Source organism: Meleagris gallopavo, chromosome 1, assembly GCF_905368555.1.
Source record: "Meleagris gallopavo chromosome 1, MGAL_WU_HG_1.1, whole genome shotgun sequence".
Lineage (NCBI taxonomy): Eukaryota > Metazoa > Chordata > Aves > Galliformes > Phasianidae > Meleagris > Meleagris gallopavo.
In genome coordinates, this window is record NC_139404.1 from 104916608 (window position 1) to 104942167 (window position 25560).

The 25560-nt window shown below is 39.3% G+C and overlaps 2 protein-coding genes across 7 annotated transcripts in view; both read left to right on the plus strand.

The window, feature by feature from the left end:
• MORC3 (MORC family CW-type zinc finger 3) overlaps positions 1 to 5687 on the plus strand; it is a 29344-nt gene extending 23657 nt beyond the window's left edge. For 2 of the 3 annotated variants that reach the window (XM_085242746.1, XM_085242756.1), the window contains 2 exons: positions 377 to 540; positions 3393 to 5687. In XM_085242746.1, coding sequence (XP_085098872.1) covers positions 377 to 540; positions 3393 to 3546 — 318 coding nt within the window. In that variant the 3' untranslated portion in view covers positions 3547 to 5687. Of the gene's footprint in view, positions 1 to 376; positions 541 to 2692; positions 2754 to 3392 lie in introns of all 3 variants that reach the window. The other variant, XM_085242747.1, reaches the window with a different exon arrangement.
• Positions 5688 to 6296: 609 nt separating this feature from the next.
• On the plus strand, positions 6297 to 25339 carry CHAF1B (chromatin assembly factor 1 subunit B). 4 transcript variants are annotated; one of them, XM_085242811.1, is made up of 14 exons: positions 6297 to 6395; positions 6822 to 6952; positions 9439 to 9571; positions 10522 to 10639; positions 11954 to 12057; positions 14019 to 14115; positions 15829 to 15913; positions 16945 to 17038; positions 17671 to 17740; positions 17831 to 17922; positions 19359 to 19521; positions 20611 to 21015; positions 22277 to 22368; positions 22828 to 25339. In XM_085242811.1, exons 2-14 carry the CDS (start codon positions 6827 to 6829, stop codon positions 22947 to 22949), a joined length of 1701 nt encoding a protein of 566 aa, XP_085098937.1. In that variant the 5' UTR covers positions 6297 to 6395; positions 6822 to 6826; the 3' UTR covers positions 22950 to 25339. The 4 variants fall into 4 exon arrangements, with proteins under 4 accessions (XP_085098937.1, XP_085098926.1, XP_010721701.2 ...); XM_085242800.1 differs by having other exon boundaries at positions 6324 to 6395; positions 6825 to 6952; XM_010723399.4 differs by lacking the exon at positions 6297 to 6395 and adding an exon at positions 6398 to 6472 and having other exon boundaries at positions 6825 to 6952.
• Positions 25340 to 25560: the final 221 nt, after the last annotated feature.

A 25560-nucleotide genomic window follows, 5' to 3' on the forward strand; every position in this document is an offset into this window, starting at 1 on the left:
TTTCTTAGATGAACGTTTTGTAGCAGTTCCAGTGCACAACATATTGTATGGTTAAATACAGACCATTCATTAATCAAGCCGCTTAGAAGGGTGGGGAATAAATATAATCTAGCCTAGAATCTTTTGTTTTCTTGGATTCCATTGACAGCAGAAAGTAAACTTAAGAGAGTCTGACAGCAAGCTGAGAGTGCAGTGTGTTCAACTGGCTACTTTAAAATAGTCTGTAGGTTGCAGTATCATAAAATGTCACTGGATATTAAAATGTCACCAAAAAGCTGATTAAAAGCAGTCAATGGATGTTTTATATTGGTTATGTTTATTTTAAACAAGCACAACAAATTGATGTATAAAATTATTTATTTTTATTTATTTGCAGGTGGAACTACTGGAAGCAGAGAAAAATAAAATTGCCTGTCAATGTGAAGAACTTAAATCAGAAATTGCAGAGTTGAAAGCTTCAATCCCACAAGCAGTAGCACGTGCAAATGATTCTACAGCCAGTAATGTAGAAGACACTGTTAATTTTTCTGATGGAGAAAGGTATCAATTTTCTTCTTTCTAGACTACTTCAAGTAAGATTTTACTTGGCTGATTGTACCTAAAAGACCTTGACAAAGATCATGTCTGACAATCATATAATAAAACGTGGTTTTTGGAATTATTTTTGCTGCCTCTTGTGACTTCTAAGTTGATAACACTTCTACTTCACCTTTTCATCCACTGATTTTGTTTTAGTTTTGACTTAGTGCTTCTTAAACAAGTACTTGACCATTGCTCAATAGAATGTCATACTGACACTTCTTTAAGTGCTGAAAATGTTATAAGAGTTTCTAGATTCTAGCTTGTAAAACAAGCGGAGGAAGAAAGGAGAGGCAGGGAAGAGGGAGGGGTGATCATTAGCTTATGCTGTGCAGATGATCTTTGCTATTGCATGCTATTTTTATTTCTTGACTCAGTAGTACCATACCGCAAAGAGTTTGTTTTCAGTTTTGGAACTGATTTGACCTTTCATGTAAGAACTTGCTGCAGACCAGTGCTCTGGACCTGTGCCAGTGTCCAGGGCGTATCTTCAAAACTAAACAAAAGTTTACGCCTCCAAGTAGGGATCTTGCTGCTCTCCATTAATAAAAATAGTAAACACATAAAAGAAGTACGTGTACAAGATGGAAGCAAGCAAGCACAGCACACATAAGTCCATAGAATCAGATGAAATGTGTCAGGGAGAGCTGGCCAGATGATGGAGAGTTGGCCTTGTGATGATGTCCAAAAGTTTGTGGCAGGTCCCTGATAACTGGTTTAAATAAAAAATAATAATTAAAAAAAGTTGTCATGCCCATATTCAGAGCAGGCAAAAATGAGGATCTGAACTACAGACTGGCCAGTACAAGCTCAATTCCTGGGAAGACCCTGAAGAAAATCTGCTTGGAAGCTGCATGCAAGCTCATGATAGTCAAGGTGATCAGAAACGATCAGCGTAGATTTACTGAGGGCAAAGATTGCCTTTCCAACTTGGTAACCTTTCCATTGAGATGACCAGCTCTGTGGATGAGGGGTGATTGGGCCTTCATTTTAGGAAAGCTTTCAAAATAGACTGCCATAATGTTATCATCAAATTTTGTGAGATATGATTTAGACCAGTGGACTAGGTGGTGGGTTGTAAAACTGCTTAGCAGACTGCCAGTCTGCTAAGCCTGGGCATCAATATGAAGGCCAATAATTTTTAATGCTTTCATTAATGGCGAATGTGACAGAGCGCAGTTAACTTGGTGAACTCATAATGGAACCGAGTTGGAGGGAATCACTGATACCCTGGATGATAGCACTGCTGTAGAGGGACCTTGAGAAGTAGGAAAAAGACCGAGAGAAATATTGTAGAAGCTTAGTAAAGGCAGCAGTGATGTTCTACACTTCTGCTAGGAATCGTCTCTGCAGCTGGACAAGCTGAAGTGCTGGGCTGTGGTGGAGGTGGATTAGAAGATGAATGCAAATCAACAGTGCCTCTTGTGGCAGGAGTGCCCAGTGTTCTGCCAGCAGTTGTATGGCAGAGGTTCTTCCCCTGTGCTGGGCAAATGCAGAGTACTGTGTCTGCTTTGGGGTTCCTGACTATATGAAAGACATTGGCATATAAGAGCAAATCCACTGAAAGACTACCAAGATGGTTAGGGGGCTGGAGCGTCTTACAAGGGAATGCTGAGGGAAAGAGCTGCAGGAAGAGAAGGCTACCTTCAGATCTGGTATCCTAATGCTTTCTTCTGCAGCTGAATGAATGTGTAGAAAAGATGAAGCCTGACTCCTCGCTAGCACAGTGATGTCATGAGAGGCAATGGAAACAAGCTGTAAGAAGGGAAATTCTGATGAGATAGAGGGGAAAAAATAACGTTCACAGTGAGGGCTCAGAAAAAAGGGTCCGAGGGAGATGGTGGAATCTCCATCTGTGGAGATTTTGAAAACACAAGGAGGTTTTAAGCAACCTAATCTGAAATAACCATTCTTTGAATGTGTTAGGGGTAGGGTAAGGGAATGAATGACCTCTGGAGATCCCTTTCAAGCTAAATTTGTTTGGGTTTTGTTTGTTTTTGTTCTGGGATTCAGCCTCCCCTGCATCTGCTAGAGTTTTACTTTCTGCTTACTGCATCTGACTACTTCTACATAGAAGAATTAGAAATTGCATGCATTACTTGTGTACTTACAGGTCCTTTGGGATGTAATGACTCTATGAAGAATGGCTACTGGAGATAATAAAGAAAATAATGGTAAAGGAAATGCTCAAGAGAAGGGATGAATGACTTAGAAGCAATTTGACCAGGAAGCGGATAGGGCAGTGGAATCGTGAAAGAAAGCAAAAAGAGGAGAAATAGTACTTTCCCATTAGTAAAATTGCTACTTCGTCTTTATGTTTTCAAACCTTCGGACAAACTACTCTTTCATACTTTCTCTTTTTTTCTTTCCTCTTTGTTTTCTCTTCCTTTGCTCCCATACATGGTGGTAGTTGGCAATTCTAGATATATTAAATATTTTTAAATACTGGTTTGAGAAATAAAAAAATATTGTAGGATAAAGGGTTATACCAATGTTTATTTGCTAACTTCAGTAGAAGTATTCAAAAATACCTTTAATCCATTCTGGGAAAGGCAGAAATCTTAGTATTTGTTTGAAACGAAGGAAATACACACCTTCAAAGTTAAAACTCAAGACAGTAAGCTTTGAAAAAATAATAGATCTTGAAATTATCTTGTTGCATTTTCAATTGTATAAGCTCTCTGTTGGTTCATAGAAGTCACATACTGACCCTTCCTATTATTGAATGTTACTCTAACTTTGTTAATTAACATTCTGTATATTTGGATGTGAAACTTGATCCACATCTAAACATCTCGATTATTTCTTCACAGCCTGAAACTGCGCTCCCTTCGAGTGAATGTTGGACAGCTTTTGGCTACAATCATGCCTGATCTAGACTTGCAACAAGTAAATTATGACATTGATGTAGTGGATGAAATTTTAGGACAAGTTGTAGAACAAATGCATGAAATCAGCAGCACTTAAGATATTAAAATTTTCACAGACCCCTACTTGATCTTCCAGTATAACCTTTATATAAGTTCTGAAGTGTAAATACTGCTTCTTCACTTTATATACTTCACAGTTTGATCAATAAATGTATATACTCTGTGAGTTCAGATGTTACCACAGATGCAGTGGGTATTATCTTAACGTCCTCTTAAATGAACACTGTCAATATTGACCAACCTCGATGTACTTAAAGATTTTGCTTTTAAAATGTATTTGTAATTAAATTTGCAAATATTTTTATGATTAAGAATGTTAATACTTTTCTACAAAAGTTTTGGTTGATTTTTGGTCTTATATATGCATTGATACTTGCAATTTTTTTCCTCATCCAAAATCCTAGCAGCAGAATATATTAAAAATGCAAAAAAAAAAAAAAAAACCTTGCTGATTTTCTTCCCAGAACAAACCTCAGTAACTTTATTGTAAACTACAGTATTTTCATTGCTATCAACAATGTTGTGTGTTGCGTTAATGGTTTAGAAATTTAACTAATAGATGAAAATTTTGGCCATATTGGCAGTATTTATGTCTTAGTACCAAAAGAAGAAAAATTCCTTAGGGGTTTTATCCCAAATATGGATGATCTTTGACACCCTTTTGGATTTTCTGGTGTTGATAGAAGACATTATCTGTACATAATCTTGCAGCATAAACAAATCCATGGGATATTTCAGCCTTACCAGTCTTGGAGACCACATGCCTGTTTGTGGCCTGCTCTTTCCACGATTGTTACTTCCTTGTTCCAAGAACCAGACTGTAGTGGAGTGCAGTCAGAGGGATGATTGGTTCTACCCCATGGTTCCCAATTGAACACAGCAGTACTAGTTTTTAAGTCCAGTATGTACCAGTACGTGAGTTCAAGTAGTCAGTTTTCACACGCAGCTTTTGCCTGCCTGTTTTCCAAGTCAGAAGCAACTGGTGGTCTGTTGGAGAGAATGTACACAAAACTAAGGTAGGATTCCTGGAGGACCTCTGCTGTAACACTGCCTCTTCAGAGCAGCCCAATGCAGAAAATAATTGGCTTAGAGGCTCTGTAATGTATACAAATATTTGCATGTTTTTTCTCAGAAGAAGTGTTGTAGCATTAAGCGAGCAGTCTGCCCTTGAGTTTCTCAGTCTGAGGCTTACCTTTCAATCACAGTGGGCCATGCTGCATGTAAATGGTCAGACTACTCAATCCTTCCTTAATTAGTCAAAATAGAAATATTTTGAGAAAGAGAGGCATGTTTTCTTATCTGTGGTGTCAAACGACAGAGTTAGCTAAAGCTGAAAATGTTCAAATGCGATTTGTTTATGCTGTCTTAATGTTTAGGCATCTTTTATTACAGGTAAGATAGGTGACTCCCTCTCTTTTTTCCCCTCTTAAATAATCACAGTAATTATTAAACCACTAGTTTTATTATTACAGTGGTGACAGTATTTTTCTCTTCAGCCAACTGCATGCTTTTCCCATTGAGGTCATCAGGAATAAGAGGTGGGCAAAGAGCCTATCTACCTGGTATCTCTGGTGGCATTCATCATCCAAACAGCGATCAAAAAAACCAGTTTTTGCTTTTTAAAAAAATAAAATCATGAAACTGCATTCAGTGTTTGTTCCTAGGAATTGTTGTTTTTGTAAAGCCAAGAATTTTGGCTTTTGCACTGCTGTCCATATTTAATTGGATTACGTTCCGTTTAGTTGTAGCTCAGTTTCTTCCAGTGGGCAGTACTTTGATTTCAGGATGCTTTCTGTTCCAGTACGCCAATAAGGATAATGCAATACTGCTTTGCTTCATAATGGCTAAATCAAATGTTTGATTTTTGGCGAGGTGGCTGTAATGTAACTTTTAAATATGAGTTTTAAAAAGTTTCTATTTTCCTTTTTTTTTTTTTTTTTTTGCTGTGTAGTTTTCCGTTCCTTCATCATTATTTATTATGTTTCATCAGATTCTGTAGTTGAGTTTATTGTAGATGACATAAAATATAGCATAAGTCTATATTAAAAATGGAAAAATTACAGTGTACATTTACACTTTGAGGAACAGTGGACTAATGGAAATGCTTTTTATTTGTCAAAATGTATTTTTTGTAAAAAATGAAAATGAAAAAATAAATCTGAATTTGCTGGATCAAAACTTGTGATCAGGTGCTGTGTTTCCTTTATAAGCAAGTAAGACTGTTACCTGCTTTCCTTAAGAATTATGCATATGAGCTTGTTTAGCTAGGAAAGGCAAAGGCTCTGGGGAGACCTCGTTGTGGCCTTCCAGTTCTTGAAGGGAGCAGATACGCAGGAGGGGTAACAACTGCTTAGGAGGGTGGATAGTGATAGGACAAGGGGGAATGGCCTTAAACTGAGACAGGGGAGGTTTAGGTTAGATATTAGGAGGAAGTTTTTCACACAGACGGTGATGACGCACTGGAACGGGTTGCCCAAGGAGGCTGTGGATGCCCCATCCCTGGAGGCATTCAAGGCCAGGCTGGATGTGGCTCTGGGCAGCCTGGTCTGCTGGTTGGCGACCCTGCGCATAGCAGGGGGGTGAAACTAGATGATCATTGTGGTCCTTTTCAACCCAGGCCATTCTGTGATTCAGGCCGAGAGGAAAGCCGCCTCACGGAGGGTTTGAGAAGCTGTGGAAACCTCCCGCGCTTCCATCCAGGCGGCCACGCCGCTGCCCAGCCGCACCGTAATGCCGTGCTCCACGCCGCTCGCTTTCCATTCCCCGCCCCGTGCCCTCAGCAGTGCCACCAGGGGGCGCTGTCGCCCCGCTCGAACCCGCCCAGAGCCCGCACGCATGCGCGGGGCGGGAAACGCGCTCCCGCGCTGGAGCTGGGCCGGGCCGCAGGTAGAGTCTCAGGGTGCGGGCGGCCGTTACAACGGTTGGGACTGAAGGGAGAGGCGCGCGGGGCGGCCGGATCAGGGGTTAGATGTTTTCTGTGGGCGTGCGGTGAGGAGCGGCGGGGTCGGGTGGCTTATGTTCTTCCATGCGGTTAAACCCTTGCCAGCTCCCATCGCCTGCGGGCGGGAGCGGCCTCTGTTGGCGGTGCGGGTCGGGTCGGCCTCCTCCAGGAGGAAAGAGCTGCAGTTCCTTCCCGGAGTGTGCTGCAGCGCTCGGACAGTAACCTCTGCCGCTGTAATCGCGACGATCTACAATGATCTTCCTGAAACTACCGTCTTGTCAGTTCCTGTAGTGCTTGTGAGGTCCACGTTAACTTGGATCGTGGTTATAGGGAACAGGAATTTAGCCAGGGTTTTGCTCCGTTTTCCTTAGCAGATATGAAGGTCATCACTTGCGAGATAGCGTGGCACAACAAGGAGCCTGTGTACAGCTTGGACTTCCAGCACGGAACTGATGGGAAGATCAACCGACTGGCCTCTGCGGGTGTGGATACGGCCGTCCGGGTATGTCTCATACCTTTTCTGTTCTGCTTCCTGGCATAAATAAAGCATGACACGTACTCTTATCTGAGGTGTTATTTTAGGAACCAGTGTGGACATCGAGGCCATGGACAGTGTCCAGAGAAGGACATTGGAGCTATGGAGGGTTTGGGGCATGAGTCTGATGGGGAGCAGCTGAGGGAGCTGGGGTTGTTCACTCTGGAGGAGGCTCAGGAGAGACCTCATCACTCTCTACAACCACCTGAGAGGAGTGGTGACGTGGGATTGGCCTCTTCTCCCAGGTAGAAGTGATAGGATGAGAGCTATTGGCCTCAAGTTGCACCAGGGGAGGTTCAGATTGGATGTCAGGAGCAATTTCTTCTCACCGAGAGCAGTGAGGCAGTGGCACAGGCTGCACAGAGAAGTGGTGAAGTCACCGTCTCTGGAGGTGTTCAACAGCCGTGTGGATGTGACACTGAGGGACGTGGTTGTTGGGCTAACAGTTGGACTAGGTGATCGTAGAGGTCTTTTCCAAACTTAGTGGTTCTGTGAGTGGAGTAGATGTTGAGGGCAAAAGCATGAGATTGTTCAGTTGTAGACAGAATGGCTGTATCTATGCTTACTGCTCTTGGCTAATGCCGAGTGTCAAACTGAATCTTTTAGAAGATGATCTGTGTTTATTGAGAAGTTGGACTAGGTGGTCTTCAAAGGTCCTTTCCAACCCCTGTGATTCTGCGATTGAGTAGTAATCCCAAAGTTATGGCATCATCTTATGGGTTAATGAGAAACAACTGCTTTTCTTTCCTTTGTATTTATCACAGTTGATCTTCATCTGCCTGTTTTGTAAGCTATCAGCACTGTGGGATCTTTCCACACACCTTTGCAGTCAGCTCCATGTACAGCTCTCAGAAATGGTTTTCCATTGGTGTTAGCAAGCTCTGTTAATGTTTGAGAGTCATTTCTGAAAATAATGATTGATTGTGTAGCCTAAGCCACAAAATAAGTGGCTATCAGATTCACCACTGCAAAATCAAGCAGTTGTTTTCTTTCTTATAAATTCTTATTGGCCATGAGGACTGTCCATGTCATTCAGAGATCACTTGTTTTTTTTAGAAGCCTTAGCGCTCATTGGAAAACTGTGGGAAATCAAGAGCACTGAATGAGCCATATTATTTTTTAACTGCATGTTAGTCAACTCCTTAAATAAAGTTAACGGCCTGGCGAGGCAGAGTTTTCATTGCAGACAAATATACTTGACTCAAATGTGTTGTTGCTTTTCTAACAGCTTCTCAGTACGGAAGGTAGATACAGCGTTCAGTGTTTTTTCTGAGTCACTGTTTGAGCACTTCTGAAATGCTTGCCTCCCTTTTTATTGGATCCAACACTGCAATATAGTTAGGTTTCCCATCAGTGCTGGGCTGTTCAGTTCGTGTTTGAGTTCCTCTGTGTCTCTTCAGCATCCAGTCCTGGTGATGTGCAGTAAAACAGAAGGCTTGTTTAATAAAAATTCTACTGCTAACCTTTGTCTCAAACTCATTCTGGTCTGAAGACAGATTCCAAGCCAAGAGTCTTCATGTGGTCCTTGGGAATGGACTGGAGGGCAGTGAATTCAAGCAGGTTTTCTGTGATGCGTGTGTATCTTTCTGTCTATTTATCTATCTTTGCTGATAATTTTACATTTTAATTATCTTTTGGGTCTGCTTATATTCTGTCACTCTTCTGTCATCTGATATGTTTGAAGAAATCAGGAAGGTCTTGTTATATGTGTGATAAGCAGGAAAACAGAAATAATGAGGTTTTCTTTTTTTATTACTCCCGCATTTCCTTCTGAATAGGTAAATGTTCTGTTTTAGTAGACGATCTGAGGTGCAAAGATCAAATCTGTCTTTACAGTGGGGTGCATTTTGATTGGATCCACGCATGTTCCTTAGGAACCTCAATGCGATATTTTGTGAAACATTATACTTTTAAATGTATTTTGTAACAAATTATCATGAATTGTATCTGTGATATGTGTCTGGTTGGACTGCCTCTTTCTTTTGGAAGTGCTAAGTCATGAAAAATTAGGAGTTAATTCCAGTAGTCCAGACAAAACTTTTCCTCAGAGGCAAATTGAGGTTTAGATTAGACATAAGGAAGAACTTTTTCTCTCAGAGAGTGGTCAGGCACTGGAATGGCTGCCCAGGGAGGTGGTGGAGTCGCCGTCCCTGGCAGCGTTCAAGAGGCGTCTAGATGAGGAGCTATGAGATATGGCTTAGTGCTTGTGGTAGCAGTGGTAATGGGAGGATGGTTGGACCGGATAATCTTGTAGGCCCTTTCCAACCTGGTGATTCTATGATTCTATGATTTTGTGATTCTATACTACAGTGCAGTTGCTCAAAGAGGGAAAATGTGTGGCTTTACCTGTGGAAGCTTCAGAATGATGGTCCAAGGAGTAAATTGTGAATTCTTGTGAGACATGTAGATTATACCTTGTTTCCAAAAACTACCTGCAGTGCTTTTGTAACTAGATCTGGAAAGTGGAAAAAGGACCGGATGGAAAAGCTATTGTGGAATTCTTGTCCAATCTTGCCCGCCATACCAAAGCAGTAAATGTCGTGCGCTTCTCTCCCAGTGGTGAAGTCCTCGCATCTGGCGGAGATGGTGAGTAACAGTGCTCAGTGGTGCTGATGAAAAGAAGCTCTGTTTGTGCATTTGGTGAATGAAGGGGGAAAAGTGAACAGATGGACTTGTTCATACCTTTCTCATGATTTCGATTTCAGATTCCTGTGTGCCCTCTGCCTGTCATGCAGTTAGTTCTTAACTTACTGCTGGCTGTGAGTCTGAGAAGGAGGGGTGATTGAGTGGATTACCTATTGTCACAGTGAGAAGCTGTGGCTGAATCTCTCTGTGGCTGTTTCTCCCTATCTCTCCAGGGTGATGTAGTTTCTTCAGTCCCAGTAAGGACAGCAATAGGTGGACATGTGTCCTGTGAGACAGAGCAGAGTGTTACCTTCTTCACTAGAAGATTTTCAAAAAGCATGACATACAGAACCATAGCCAGCTCTAATCCAAAGCAAATTGAAAGTTAAATTGTTAAGTGCAGGGCAAGGGGAAATGGTTTTAAGTTGAGGGAGGGGAGATTTAGGTTGGGTGTCAGGGGGAAGTTCTTTACAGAGAGAGTGGTGAGGTGCTGGAACAGGCTGCCCAGAGAGGTTGTGGTGCCCCATCCCTGGAGGTGTTCAAGGCCAGGTTGGATGGGGCCCTGGGCAGCCTGGTCTAGTACTGGGAGGTAATGGGGAGGTTGGTGGCCCTGCATGTGGCAGGGGGTTGGAGATTCATGATCCTTGAGGTCCCTTCCAACGTTGGCCATTCTGTGATTCTGTGATTAAGCTCTGCACTCTCATTTTACTCCTGGGAATCTCTCTATTTTTTTTTTAATTAAAGCATTATGCAAAAAAATAAAAGGGTAAGGCAGTCTAGGAACTTCTCTTCCCCAGTGCAAGTTAAGGTCTTTTCTTCCTATGTCATATGTGAGATGATTGTAACATTGAACTAAATATAATGTGTTAGCAAATGAGTGGGAAAGAAGCTTCATATTATTTCTTGTCCAGATGCTGTTATTTTATTATGGAAGCTGAATGATAGCAAAGAATTGGAACCACTAGCTTTTCAGGATGAAGATGAAGCTCAGCTTAACAAGGAGAACTGGACAGTTGTTAAATCTTTAAGGTATTTTAATATTTTTGAGATGTTTTTCTCTTCAGTGTTTTTGATTTCACAGTGAATTTTATCATCTAGTTTTTTGTTTACTGATTTTAGCACTTCAACACTCTAAAATTTGCTTACTGTGAGTTCATCTTTTTATTGTCTTTAATTTCTTTGTTTTGATACAGGCCCAACCTGCATCTTCTGTTACAGCATTTATGTGGCATAAAGAATTTCCATGACATAGTTGATGTGCTCTGAAATTGGTTCCTGAGATTTGCAATCAATTGAACTTTAATGCCTGTATATAAGTAAATATAAAGTTTTATTTATTAGCTTCATAGTGCAGATTTTGATCATTATTAAAACAAAAAATATCAGTAGCTGAAATAGTTTGGGCAAATTTGCCAGATAGTAGCTATGAGGGTGGAGGAGTCTTTTCCAACTAGTTCTTTTAAATAGTTGAAAATCTGGACAGCTTTTGTTTCAATCTGTGTTGTAATTAATAAGATAGACAACTTTGCCTGCAAAGACCATGTAAGTGTTGCTGACAGTGGCTAAGGCACCAAACCACTGCTGGTTTGCAGTTGCAATACTGTGTGTGGTGTTCTGTTCTCACTCTCAGCAGAAGATTGCAAGAAAGGGGTGGTTCTGCAATCTGCAGTAGTTTTTTATGAGATGTATATTTGTTTTGCTTTCTGTGTAGTATCTGTTAGAAGTTTTACTTTCTGTCTATACTGACAAAGTCATTCAGAATTTACACTTGTTTACAAAACATAAGTAACTATTGCTATCCATAACCAATACATTCCTTGCAACTATTGAGATTTCTGTGAGAACAGTTTCAGATGTGCTAGTGAGATTGCATAAAACACCAGCATGATCCTTAGTAACATTAATCTCTTAAAGCAAACAGAGCCAATCCCCCTCCCCTAAATTTATGTTGCAAATATTCATTACTGAAGCTTCCACCCTGTATAATAAACCTTCAAACTACAAGCAATATGCATAACTTTTGATGAAGCCTTTCTAGGTGGTTCTCAATATTTTTAAGCGTTTGTTCAGCTACATTGAATCAAACCTAGTGACATTTATTGCCTGTGAGAAAAGAAATGTTAAAGAAACCTACTTTGAGTAGAAGGAGGATGTGTTTTATAAAACATTTTAATGCTTCTGATTGTGGAAATTCTGTAGAAGCTGAAAATGATGCTGTTCTTTTTCTTCAACAGTTCTTTATTTCTCTCTTTGATTATTTTTTTTTAGTCCCAAAACATGTACAGCTGTTACATTTACATGTTCCTGTTTGCCTTAATAATCGGTTCCTTTGCTGGCTTCTAGAGGCCACTTAGAAGATGTGTATGATATCTGTTGGACCTCAGATGGGAATTACATGGCATCTGCCTCTGTAGATAACACGGCTATCATGTGGGATGTCATTAAAGGTAAGTACTGCGTTTTAGCCATTGTGGCTCCACCCTTGATGGAAGTATCCCCAAGTATTTACCAAAGTAAGTAAACGCATCTTTATTTAGTGAGAGAACAGTTGACTTAGTTGGTAGATTTCTGGAATTGTGAGGCATATACTCCAGTATATAAAGATACCTTCAGGTCAGCAAAGTTTGCACACAAGTGATCACTTCAGATTACTTGGAAAGTGAACGTCACCCTTTCTTCCCACCTCCCTTAAGCTCGTACTCACCCCACGCTTCCCAGCAAGCAAACAAAACCTGACTGGTATCAAGTAACTACCTCAGCTAAACACAGAAGAATGCAGAAGGCTTCTTTTTTCCCAGATGTGACACTTCTTTATGCTTTGTTCAGCAAAACACTTTTGTTCATGCTTATCCCACTGCTGTGGGATTGCTCATATTCTCCAAGAAAAGCCCTGTAGAGGTTGGACCAGTGCAGAATATTTAGGACACTGCAGTTTCCAACTGTGTGTATATAGCTGCCAGCTAAGTTAGGTTCCTTGACAGGAGTTTAATATTTTCTGATTAGCAATGTGATCATTGCTTTCACTTCTAATTTCATGTGGAAATAGTTGACTTTCCCTAAGTATAACGTACATGGATGTTCAATTAAATGTGTGTGCTCAGAGCATAATTTTGTGCATGGGTGTTGGTACCAGATGCCAACTTAATTCTTGATAAAAATGCTGAATGTCCTTTTATGTTACTTATGCGTAATGTCTTCCATTCTTACTGCTTTCTTTTAGCATGAAATTACTGCTGTGGAGGAAATTTGTGTCTTCTAGGCAGTGTCAGAACTAGTAAGTCAGAAGTAAGAAGCCAGTACTGGAAAATGTAGGACTTGGGGTTGAGGTTGTAGGTACACGAAAATAAAGAGTTTCAAGGAGAGCTTGACCCTGGCTAAAAGATTGCATAGTATAGGAAAGAAAACAAAAAACAAACAACAACAACAACAACAAAAACCTGACTGAATGAAAATTAATTAAAAATCCACAGGGCTGTTTAGTACAAAGACGACATCACTGGCTTAAGAAATCGTGTAAGTACAAACTTGGAAACTCACAGAACATCCTGGAGAAGTACTGTTATGTGCCCACTTTCTTATGCTCTTAGGCATCTGTTGTTGGGCACTGAAAACAGGGACCTTCAGACCAGAAGGACTTTTGGAGTTTGCAGCATGGCCTCAATTCTGTGTCTTTGAAACCAAACAAGACCGTGCTATTAGAAGTCCGCAACTGACAGTTAAAATGAAATATTTTATGAGAATTACATGTAACTTTACCTCATCCTAGCACTTTGGATTTGTGCCATTCCACTGTAGAACATTAGAGGGGTTGGAGAGTTCATGCCTTCATGATAGATTGAGTTGTGAAAGAATGAGTTAGCATTGCTGTAGAAGCGTTTCTGAAAGCTGTGTGAGTAAATGATCAGTCAGTGAGCATGCAGTGCATTTTTTCAGTGCCTGCTTGGTGGAGGAAGTGAGTTTCTACAGGCCTGGATAGCAGAACCTAGCTATCTAGCCCCACCTGAATGTTACGTTTTAATGCTGGAATTTCTGACTTCTCATACACCCAAAATCAGTTGAAAAGTATTTTAGAATTCCATTAGAAGTTTTTTTTCTACATCAGAAAAATTTTGATATGCTTTTAGTTTTGGAACGTGCACATTTGATGCCTGAATCAAGCTGCTTAGCTGAGTTAGTTCACAGGGAACAGCTTTTGAGTTGGCATTGCCAATCGGCTGCATCTAGCTGTTTTATTTCTAGAACCTACCTGTTTCCAGCATTCTTGTCAGGTACCACCAGGATAGATTTGCATGTTCAAAAGATTATTTGTTTACATTTTAAAACATTCTACTTTGCTTTATTTCTGAAATGAAGAAATGTTTTTAAAGCACATTTGAATTCAGAATTTGGGAACTGTTTGTAATTTCAGGACAGAAGGTTTCAATATTAAATGAACACAAGAGTTATGTCCAAGGAATAACCTGGGATCCTCTAGGCCAGTACATTGCAACTCTGAGTTGTGATAGGTGAGCTGTTGCTCTAAGTGTTTTGCCTTCATGTTTTTTCTTAAACATACTTTTAACTCATGCTCAGATATGTTTTAAATGTGACTTTTATGTGGGTTCAGATTGTTCAGTAAGAAAGCTGAGGTGAAAGCAACGTGCTAAATTAGTTAACTTTATGGCTGTGGTAAATGATTCCTGAGATATGAGTGTCTTTTCTAACTGGCAAGTAAGCTTATGTAACCTTTCAAAGAAAACTGTGTTTAGGCACTAAGTTTTCATGCCATTAGTCATTAGAGATGCCAGATGCATCTTAAAGAGACTGCTGCATTCTCTGGTTGCCAGTGAGCTAGTAAGTTCATCCTTATTAATACAATTTACAGAAAGATATGAACAGTTTAAGTAATCAGTTAAAATGTTTTTCCACTGATACCTTTCTTTTGCCCTCTTGCTCCCTCCCCATCCCCAGCAGTTTTGTAAGTGATGTCATTGGGAAAGCAAATGCACACTTCATAAAAGTTGGGCCTTGTCAGAACTTTGCAGTTCAGCTTAAACTGTTAAGGGCATGTGTGCTGCTCTGAAGGGATTGCAGCTGGCTAATAAATGCATGTCATCTGGCACCCGTTGCAAAGAAAATTGCTGTAACAGTGCAGAAGTAGTTTTGATTTAAGATTTGCAATAGGCTCTGAGAAATGATGAGTTAATGACTACTGGTTCATTATGAGCCTCTGTCTTCTGATAATCACTTAGGAGAAATTTGTCTGCTTTTATTAAAACGAACAGCAGCGAAATGTGAGTAATAGAGTGATGCACAAGTTTTTCTTGGAGTCAAGTCACAAGCTAGAGCATGAACTAATCTGAATAGAGGAAGTCTCCTACCTCCTCAAGTTTCAGACACTTCTGCAAAGTTGGCAAATATTATCTAGCTCAGCAAGAGTCCAACAGGAGCCAGAGCTGGTGCTTGGACTGGATGTTCAGCAGCCTCAAGTAGGGAGATTTCCTCCACTTTTGCCACGCCAGCTATGTGGCGCCCAGAGCTTGTAGTTCCAAAGCTGCCTCCAACCAACTGCTGAATGCCACAGCATCACCTTCTATTTTCTCCTCCTTGCTCTGTCAGGACTCTATGAAGCTGTTTCAGCAAATCAAATCTATCTTTTGTTAGGTTAGTTTTCTACTAGCCTAACAAACCAATGTAACCAAGCAAAGGCTTCAGTGGATGTCAGAGCTGGCAGAAGAGACAGGACGTTTAGACTAGCCCTTAGATTTGCTTTGGCTACTTGCTGTTTTAGGGAGATAAAGTCAGCAGAGCTCAAACCTTCTCTGTGGTGTTATGCTCCAGTTTTCATTTATTCCTAAGAAAACTCAATGAAAGCCCCGAAATGTAGCTAATGGTGAGATGAATTCCCACATCACTGGAGCATATTGGCTACTGCAGCACAAGTAGGAATGGCATGGCTGTTTGCTATCCATTAAATTCCTTTATTCTTCCATGTATACGTGTGCTGGTACTTTGGAAACATGATTGAGTCAAATAGTTGTCAGCGACTAATTGGTTGTGTAGCCATAAAAAACATATCTTTTCTAGTGGTCTCTCTTGAATGGAGTTAAAATTTTTCTGTTTGTCACTTAAATTTCTTATATTTGGCAGTCCTGGCCAAAAAATGAAGTGTTGTAACACTGTGTGCAACCTGGGGTGAAAGGACACTGTGAAAGCTAACTGTACTCTCTACTGTGTAGGGTTCTGAGGGTATACAACACACAAACCAAGCGTGTGGCATTCAATGTTACCAAGATGCCGTCTGAGTCAGGAGCTGAAGGAGAGGTATGTTGTTCTGCTACTAATGGTACTGGAGAACATGCTGGGTGCTATTCTATATGAGTTACTCTGTTCCCTGTAAGCAGAGGAGCAAGTATTTTCCATTCAAATAATCCACACATCACATATTTCTGTCTCTATCTCACCTGTACTTTTTCTTGTGCCATTTAAGAAGCAATTAACAATTAGCAATTAACAGTTAGCAATTGCCTGCTGCTGTTGATCTCTCAGCAAGTTCAGCTGAGTAAAGTAATAAGGCTGTGCATTTTGTACACAGTAATAACACTGACATTTTGGTAAATGTTAGAAATAGTGCAGAAAAAAATTGTATGCATGTGAATTGTAACAGACTGAGAACTTGTCTGTCAGATAGTAGCTGTACGTTTATTAACAGATACAATGTGGCATTAATACTTTCAGTGCAGCAGTCTGAAATTTTCAAAAGGTATTCTAATTTTTAGGAAAAATGGGATTAGAATTTCCTACATTTTTACTGATTTGTCGAAGAGAAACCAAAAAGCTTTTTTTCTTTCCCCAAATTAATTCAAAGTGATAGTAAAATAACAATTCCAAGCTAGCTTTTCAATTTCTTTTATTTATATATTTTTTAAACATTTGTAACAATTGCTATAGTGACGAAAGGAGAGGTTTGAGAGAGGGCTCTTTGCCATTATAAAAGTTCTATTTAAACCTCTACTTGAAGAGTTAAAATTAAATGCCTGTGGAACAAGCTCTTACACTGACTGCTACATAATGTTGTTCTCCAGGCTATTACTCCTTGATTACTAGTCTAATGTGACTACTCTTAGAGTGTTTTGATTAGTTGAAGAGCGATTAGGGCCTATTTTTCTTAGCTGTAAAGAGTTAATAGCAAAGAGAGAAAATGAGTTTGAAGGAGCTGTGGTTTTGTAAAATATTTGTCTTTTATTTTAAAAGTTCCACGAGGATGGGTTGTACAACCCGATGATTTTTCTCACTTGAATTCCCGCTGACATATTCATGGCACATGTAACACAATCAAGATTTCAATGTTACAGGCTAGGAGCTATCGGATGTTTCATGATGACAGCATGAAGTCATTTTTCCGCAGACTCAGTTTTACTCCTGATGGTTCCTTACTGCTCACTCCAGGTATGTGAGAAGAACATACGCCATAAAGTGCATGGTTTGTACTTGAAGCGTGCATAAAGATTGCTTTTCAGACTAGTGGGGGAGGGTTATTTATCTGAATGATGCCATTCCTCGTTTATCATCTTCCCCTTGAAGGAAATAGAAGCTCCACAATACGTTGTCATTCAGTCACTCAGAACTTCAATTTTATCTGTGATAAAAATGATATTTATGGGATTTTTCTTAACTGAAACGTGGAATTGCAACGTTTTATGTTAAAATAGAAATGAGGAGTTATTATTTTCTTTTGACTGTCAGGTCTTGCTTCATTTGTATTCTTTCTAAAAAACATTATGCAGTTATAGTAAAAATAACATTGCAAGGAGGGGATCAGTTTGCCCTGCAGTTAAGCACAGCATTTATAGATGTCTGGCAACATAAAAAAGAAGCTTTGAGTGGGAATTATATAAGGGAAACACAAACAGCATTAAATAAATATTTAGGATGCCTTTTTAAGTTGTATTCAAGTTGCACAGCTCTTGCCCAACTTAATGACAAGTCTAATTCTTGAGAAGTAAAATGTTTATAGACATAAAGTGTATAGTCAGTACCTTTTGACTTGATGAGTAATGCTTTTGCCTTTATTTTTGCAGCTGGCTGTGTTGAATCAGGAGAAAATGTGACAAACACCACGTATGTTTTCTCCAGAAATAATCTTAAAAGGTAGAGTTTAATAACATGTCAATATTATTTTATTAAATAATAATAATAATAATAATGAAATGGTGTTTTCTGAAATACTTATTCTTAAAGGCCCATGGGTCATCTGCCCTGTCCGGGAAAGGCAACTTTGGCTGTTCGCTGCTGCCCAGTCTACTTTGAGTTGAGAAGAGCACTTAATAAAGGTACTGCAAATCCTTCAGGGAGTATGATTTTTACAGCAAATATGTGAAAAAGCCAATGTGACTGTTTATTTTCAGGCCATACCATTTTATGCCCTAGCCTTTTAACATTCCATTAAGATAGTGTTATACCACATCTTAGAAGCTGTTTCCTGATTCTAAGACTCTGAATTTACCTCAAGTACCTTGCGAGTAGCTTTTGAAATAGTAGATGAATGCCTTACTTGGCACAGTAAGCTACAAAAATAATTCTTAGTACTTTCCTTCAACTTTTAACCATTTCGCGTGGGGGGTAGTGGGGGGTATGTAAATAATTTGGCTTAGCACTAAAGGGGCAATGCAATGAAATATTTTCTTTTAGTCTCAACTACCCACATCACAGAAGCATCACAGAGTTGGTGTAGTTTGCAACACCCTTTGATGTTTATTTAAGGAAGCCAAACTAGAAGGAATGCTGATCTCTGATCAGAATGGGAATTCTGAGGAGGGGAAGAGTGGTATGAAGTTGCATGAGAACTTACCTGGAGATTGAAATTTAGCCTTCTTATGAGCCCTGTGGGGCAGAAGTGTTTATATTTTAACCAGACTAGTTGTGTTCTGCTGAAAAGGCAGAGTTTTGCTCATTTCAAGCAGAAGTGAAATAAAACCTCTTTCTTTAGAGGGTCAATGTGCAGTATGCCTAAGAGGATTTAGAGATAATCTGTTGTGTTCTGTATTTCCATCATAATATTTAGATCCAGTGTTATTCTGTGGCAAGGAGGTGAGTGTCAGCTGTCAGTCTCTGTAGCTCTAAATGCAGCGGTTAGTTTCTGCAGCACGCTCCTAGAGAAGTGAAAATGTGGTAGTCCAGAAATCTCTAAGTGCAAGTACATGTTAATGGCCTGCCTTTTACAGTGCATTGCTTCCATCATCACAGAAGTGAACAGGAGACCCGTATTCTAGGAATTTTGGAAAGTAGCTAGCTAGTGGTCCAGTAGAAGGTGGAATAATCTGTCCTTACAATGAAACAATGCTGGAAGCAAAAGGCTACCTAGAAGCTAGAAACCAAGATACGTTTTGTACGAGACATACAGAATATAATGTGCAGGCATACATTTATGGTGACTTTGATTTAATGTATATCCTAGGAGTTGTTTGTTTAAACTTTGGTACTAAAGTGCATAATTATGTTGAAAAACTGGGAAATAAAGACTTTACAAAACAAAATATGAGTAACCTGAATGAACTAAACTTCTGCCGTCTTCTCTCTAAGACGGTAGAACCTATAGACAACGGAAATGTTAATGCTTGCCATTAAACTTTACATTGTATATCTTCTTCTCAGTCATTATTTGATGAACAATTAAATCTTTATTTGGTTCACGACTAACCAGTGCAGTTACTACCCTGCACTGAATACAAGAGAGAATTCTCAGTGTTTTCATTTGTTTGCATTATAGATGAAATCAGTCAGAAATCATCGCCCGCTCTATTGAATCTACCCTATCGATTGGTGTTTGCTGTTGCTTCAGAAGATTCTGTGCTTTTTTATGATACTGAGCAGTCTTTCCCTTTTGGTTATGTTTCTAACATACATTATCACACCCTCAGTGACATTTCATGGTAGGTCATTGTTAGATTCTTAAGATTCACTGTGCTGGGAAGAACGTCCTGTTTTTGTGCTGAAGCTTTGCACTGCATCTTACGTCCTGCTTCATTTTTGGGTTTCATTCATGAGGCATCTTTGGTCGCTGTCATTGCAATATCTGGACAGCAAGTCATCTTGTTTGCTCTGTAAAATGGAAAATTGTGATTCTTTGATCAGTTGGGAACCAAGGTGCCAGCAGCCAAAGGACAAGCAGGTGGCATTTGTATAGATACATGCACAATAAAGAGCCCATTGTCCAGGGAGTAAGTGGTAACAGTGATGTTATTTGAGATTACCAAGGTCATCTTTGAGTTTAGGTGTCTGTATCGTGGCCAAATAATGCTTCATCTGTGTAATTCTTCATGATGGTTCTTTATGCATAGCAGCTGATGAGGCTTGATGTAGGAAGTCAGAACTGGTGCTGAAAACTGAAGTCAAGTCTTTGCAGTCAGAATAATCCCTCTGCTGGACTGGGCTTGTTAGGCTTTTCTGGTCCGTATTCCTAAACTGAAGACCGTGTGACACTTCTTTTTTTAGAAGTTATAATTGATGCTCAGAAACTGAAAATCATTGTGTAACACAAGAAGGGGAATAGAAGAAAGTAGAAGCGTGACATCACTAATTAAAATGAGCGCCAAACACTTGTCCTTGTGAACACAGTGATTCTGAGTATTGCTTCTACTTATCCTGAGGATCATAACTAGAGAGCTTAAATTGCTCTTCTGGTCTGGATGTGCAGAGTTCAGCAATATTTCTGAAACTGTGGCTGAGGATATGGACCATACTGTGTCTCAGCTCAGATGGATGTAGTTTCTGGTAGCAGCACACTACCACTAATTATTGGCATGGCCGGAGAGATTAAATCAGGTGTGAAGGCAAGATGTGAAGATCTTTTGTTCTTTTGAATTGGATGTTTTTCACTTGACTACAGTTTTACTTAGATGTATGTACTGGGGGAGGGAAAGAAGTATAGATGAGTACAGTGTGTGTTATATATGGAGGTGAGTTGGGGTTGAAGAAAGAAGTTTTCACCTTTCCCCTTAATGGAAAAAAATTCCAAATAGGTCCAGCGATGGAGCCTTTCTTGCTATTTCTTCTACGGACGGTTATTGTTCGTTTGTTACCTTTGAGAAGGATGAGCTGGGAATACCACTGAAGGAAAAGCCTCAAATAAATGTCAGGACTTCCGGTGCAACAGAGAAGAAAGTGAAGAAGAGTCAACCACACAAAGTCATTTCCCCAAGCTCAAGGCTGTCAGAGGGGACTCCTCTGAGCACTCCCACTCTCCAACCTAAAACGCCTGTAGCTGCTGCTAAGGACTTGCCTTTCACACCTGTTGGCATAAAAAATGTTCCAGTCTCATCTTCAGAGGAGAGGAAAATCAGCCAGCCAGCCAACCAGAGTACTAAAGGAAACCAGCCCAGGAGGATTACTCTCAACACTTTACAAGCGTGGAGCAAGACGCCAAGGTGAGATTTATACTGCCATTTGCAGTCATAAATATGAAGGCCAAGACAAGCTGTGCTTCTGCTACATTTAAAGGTTTGAGGTTTAGATATAAATTCCTGGTCTTGACCTGGAACTTTTTGTTCCAGTTGTACTGCAACTAAAAGGTCAAAATGTCTTTAAAATCCTAAATGTAACTCTCATATTTCTATCTAAAATGTGAGGCAGTAGCAAAGTTAACCTGGCTGCTAAGCCTTGTCGAGATGGAAGACACAGTTGTCTGTTTTTATGTTCCACTTTCTAGAAAGATGGTGCCTTCAGCTGACGGGAATATTATGAAATACACACACAATTAGAAGTCTAGACATTGTCAGCAAAGAAAGGCTAATTTTAAGATTTAAGAGCCTATTGGTATTTCTCAAAGGAATGCAAAGATTACTAGGTAGCTAGGGAAGAGGTGGTCATTGAGAAAGCAGGTTCTGGGTTTCATTGTCAGCGGCAAAGAGGAGTCTTAGAGAAAGTGATTGCAGGATGATGGCTTTCTGTACATCAGTGATCATCTGTACAAGGACTAACAAATGAAGGACTAACTAGAGAGTCAAAAGTAGCTGTTGTTAGGGGGGCAGGATGACTGATGGTGCTACTTAATCTTGAGAAATAAGCTATATTTTATCATATCAGCTAATTATACCATGAGCGTCTTGTAGTAGCATGCATGATGCTGCCTATAAGATCAGCTTTTTAATAGATCAGTTAATGCTCTGCCACTTTTCTTATTTTTTAAGTGTCATCCACAAGACGTGATGTAAAGAAAGGTTTTATTTTGTTGTTGTTGTTCTGGCTGGGTTTGTTTATTTTTAAAAGCACACTTCAATGATCAAAAGAATTCTCTAGAGTTTTATCAGTCAGAAGTGTTAATGTGGATTGGGCTAGCCCAGGAATAGTAAACTGTTGCAGTGGAACTGGAGGCCTTAGCAGGTGTCAAGAAACAGTTTAAATTCTTTGCCTTTTCAGCCAGTCTTTGCTTTAAAATATTTGATCAAAATAATATCCTTTGTAGGATTATTTCAAATATAACATACAAAAAAGTATTTTCTTGTGAAAAAAGATAAATAAAAAGATGAGTAGTTGTATTCAAAGAATACAGCTGAAAACATCCTACTTGGCATATCAAGGAAGATAATATGCTTAGTAACATATTTCCAAACAAGACCTAAATTTAAATTACTATGTGTCAAATAAATCTTTAAATAAAGTAATTGAACTGTTTCTTCTCTTTCAAAGGAGAATAAACTTGATATCACTGAAGCCAGAAACACCGGCCTCAGTATATACAGACACAGTTCCTGTACCTCCTTCCTCAGAACAGGAACATGGTAAGTTTTTGTGGCTCTTAATATCCAGCAAAATTTTTTGCCAATCATTTTTTTCATTATAGACTTATTATAAGCCATGAAGATCTCAAATCAAGCACAGATGTAAAAGTAGTTGCAGATTGTAAAGCTTCTTCATTATGTAGGTGTGTTTGAAAGGTGCTTTTGACAACATGAAGTGTGTTGTTCTCACTGCAATTGTCTCAGCTGCTCATGTGACAGTATGTTACTGCAGTTCAATAATAATGCTACCATTAACTGACATTTGAAACACTGCAGCATAAACTTACTTGTTCTGCAGATCACACAGGTAGGTTTTAAAGACACTTGGAGCTTGTTTCAGGTGCTGGACTCTCAAACCAGTTTCTCAAGTATTTAATTGTTCATGAATCCAACAAATCAATTTACTTCCTTAATTTGACTTCACATAGCTTAAATGACTTTCGTATTTGCCTGTTTCAGAGAGGCCATTACCATCTGATGACAGTCTTCAAAATTCCCCAGCATCTAAACGTCCTAGAACTGAGGAAATGCCTCTTTCTGTGTCTGCTGAAGATCAGATCGGCTGCAAACCAAACAAATAACAACTGGTTTCTTAGTAGACTCTTCAATCTGAACGCAATGCGGCCGCACCTGAGAGCTCATTTCCTTCTGCAAATGATAAATCCTCAATTCCTGATTGAAGTACTGTATGAGTATTTGACACAGTGCTGTGAGTAAGCTGGCAGTAGCAGACAGTTTTCAGGAATGTAGCTTTACAGAAGAGGAAATAATTCTGAAGTGTCTTCAAAGTGTAGTTCTATTTCTTGAAGACAGCTTTCTTCGATGCTACAGTTCAAGGAAATCATGCAAATCTGGCTATCAAAAAGCCATACAGTAACCTGAGTGTTTCCGTCTGAATTCCCTGAGTTGATGTTTATAATGTATCGTCCTCCAGCGATCTGTCTGGCAAGTAAATAGAATTTCTAAGGAATTGGGTTCATTTTGATTTGATGTTGCTTAAGAAAAACAGAAGAAACAAAATACCTGAAGCTGTTTCACTAGGGCAGCTTGGCTTATACATTGTAGCAATGTGCTAAATAATCAGTGCTCTCCTGTACCTGTGGAATGGAAGCAAACCTTCATATGCTCTGAATGTGGCAGCATGATACTGAAATAGAAATCAGAAGCTAGAACTGCAAAAAACAAGAAAGCAGAAGGAAGACATTTTCTGAAGACCTGTTATAAGCATTAAGCAGTGGAAGAAAGTTCTTCACTGAACAAGGAGGTTTCTGTATTTACAAAAATGCAGACGTGAGATTTTCCTGAGGCACCAAGATTTGAATTTATACATAAAAAGTGCACAAAAAGCTTTCCCCGGTTCTTTTTTATAACTAAAATTGTTTTGGCCAATAAAATAAAACATGAATCCAATGTACATTACACTTTTAAAAGCTGATTTGTTTAATATTTCCTATAATTAAACTATGACCTATGATTGGAAACCACTACACTGAATTTTATCTGGTGTATGAAGACTCCAGAAGCTCAGCCACAGCATTCCAAGCTAATCCATTTCATTACTTTTGTTTAATATCAGATATTTATTTTTGAGAAGATAATACTTAAAATAGTTGTTCTGGTTATTGATACCACGTAGACAAAAATTTCTCTTGTGATTTAGCCCACACTTTTCTATTGTGAAGTTCTGAAATGCATGGGAGGGGAAAGCTAGAATGCGTATTACACCTCTTTGATTTCCCTGGATTTGATTGTTTTTAAGGTGTCTAACTAGTGTTTATTTTCTGTCATTCTCTAAGTGTACAAATACATCAGACATGCAGAAATAGAAATGTTTCAAAAGTGTCTCATAAAAATTCCACAAAGAAATGCTTACAGATACCTATCTCCAAAAAAGTTTCAGGCAAATGGAATATGTTAACCACAATCAAATTTCAACAGAAATTAGTAAGCAAAGTGTTTGAGGGAACTAACTGTATTTTTCTTTAAACCACTGAGATGAGGGTAGAACTTTACTAGACCTAGTCAAACCTGGGATTTCTTACAGGCAGGAGTGAAAAGTCTGTTACCAAGTGAAGCTACATCTGAAACTATTTTTTCCCCAAAATTTGTAGAAATAAAATTCGTAGAGATCTGAATTGTTAGCTAAAAAGCAAATATTTGTAACTAACACAGCAATGCATTTGTGGTTGTTCTTTTTTTTTTTTTTTTTTTTTTTGTATATCTGTTGCTAACACAACATTTCATCTTTCTGTGGGATAGTGACCCACTTAATACTTCACAGATTCATTTTGTGTACTGCAAAGGGTCCTTTGAGTTCAAACTTACATTTCTAAATGCTGATTGCAAAGCTATCCTAGTGGTTGGTTTGCTCTTTCTTTTTTTTTTTTTGTTTTTGTTTTGTTTTGTTTTCTTACAAAATGCATTTTGTCATGAGCTTCTTTCTGTTGAAAGCTGTAAGATTGAATATGTTATTTTAGTGTTAATGACATAACAGGCCTTTGTGCTCTTCGAATGTAATTAGTTACCAGAGTATTAGTCTTCATTTCATGCCACACACATTCTGGTAACATCCACATTTGTTTATATAATTGTTAGCCTATTTTCTCACTGCCTTGCAATGCAATTGGATTGGTAGATTTATTGACGCTTTCACTGCTTCCATTTGGAGATTATTTCCACATCATCATAATGTTCTATCTGGTACTTTTCTTTCCTAATAAGGACTTCTTTCATTAGTTTTAGTTTTTCTTCTGCTACTATAATTTCGTACTTCTCTTTTCTATTCATTCTCTGTTAGTTATGTTCTGCTTTGTTGTTAAGAGGCAGCAAATCAGTTTTAAACTTGGGAACTGCAAAACTCTTCACTGGGTGTCCAAAACCTGCACCCAGTCAAAAATATTTTGTAGCTGTGTATGTCAGTATCCTCCCAGCAAATCCCCGAAAGACCAAATAAACAGGATTTTGATACCAATTTGTGTTCTTTGAGGTGAAAGTAGCACGATCTTCTGTACCTGTTGGGCCACAACACACATGGATTACTGAGTCTTCCTGTCTCTGGAGACAATAGCGGTAAGGCTGGAGGGGGCTCTGAGTGACCTGATGGAGCTGTAGGTGTCCCTGTTCACTGCAGGGAGGTTGACCAGATAGCCTTGAAAGGTCTCTGGTGTTGCTGCTGTGCCTGCTTCATGACCA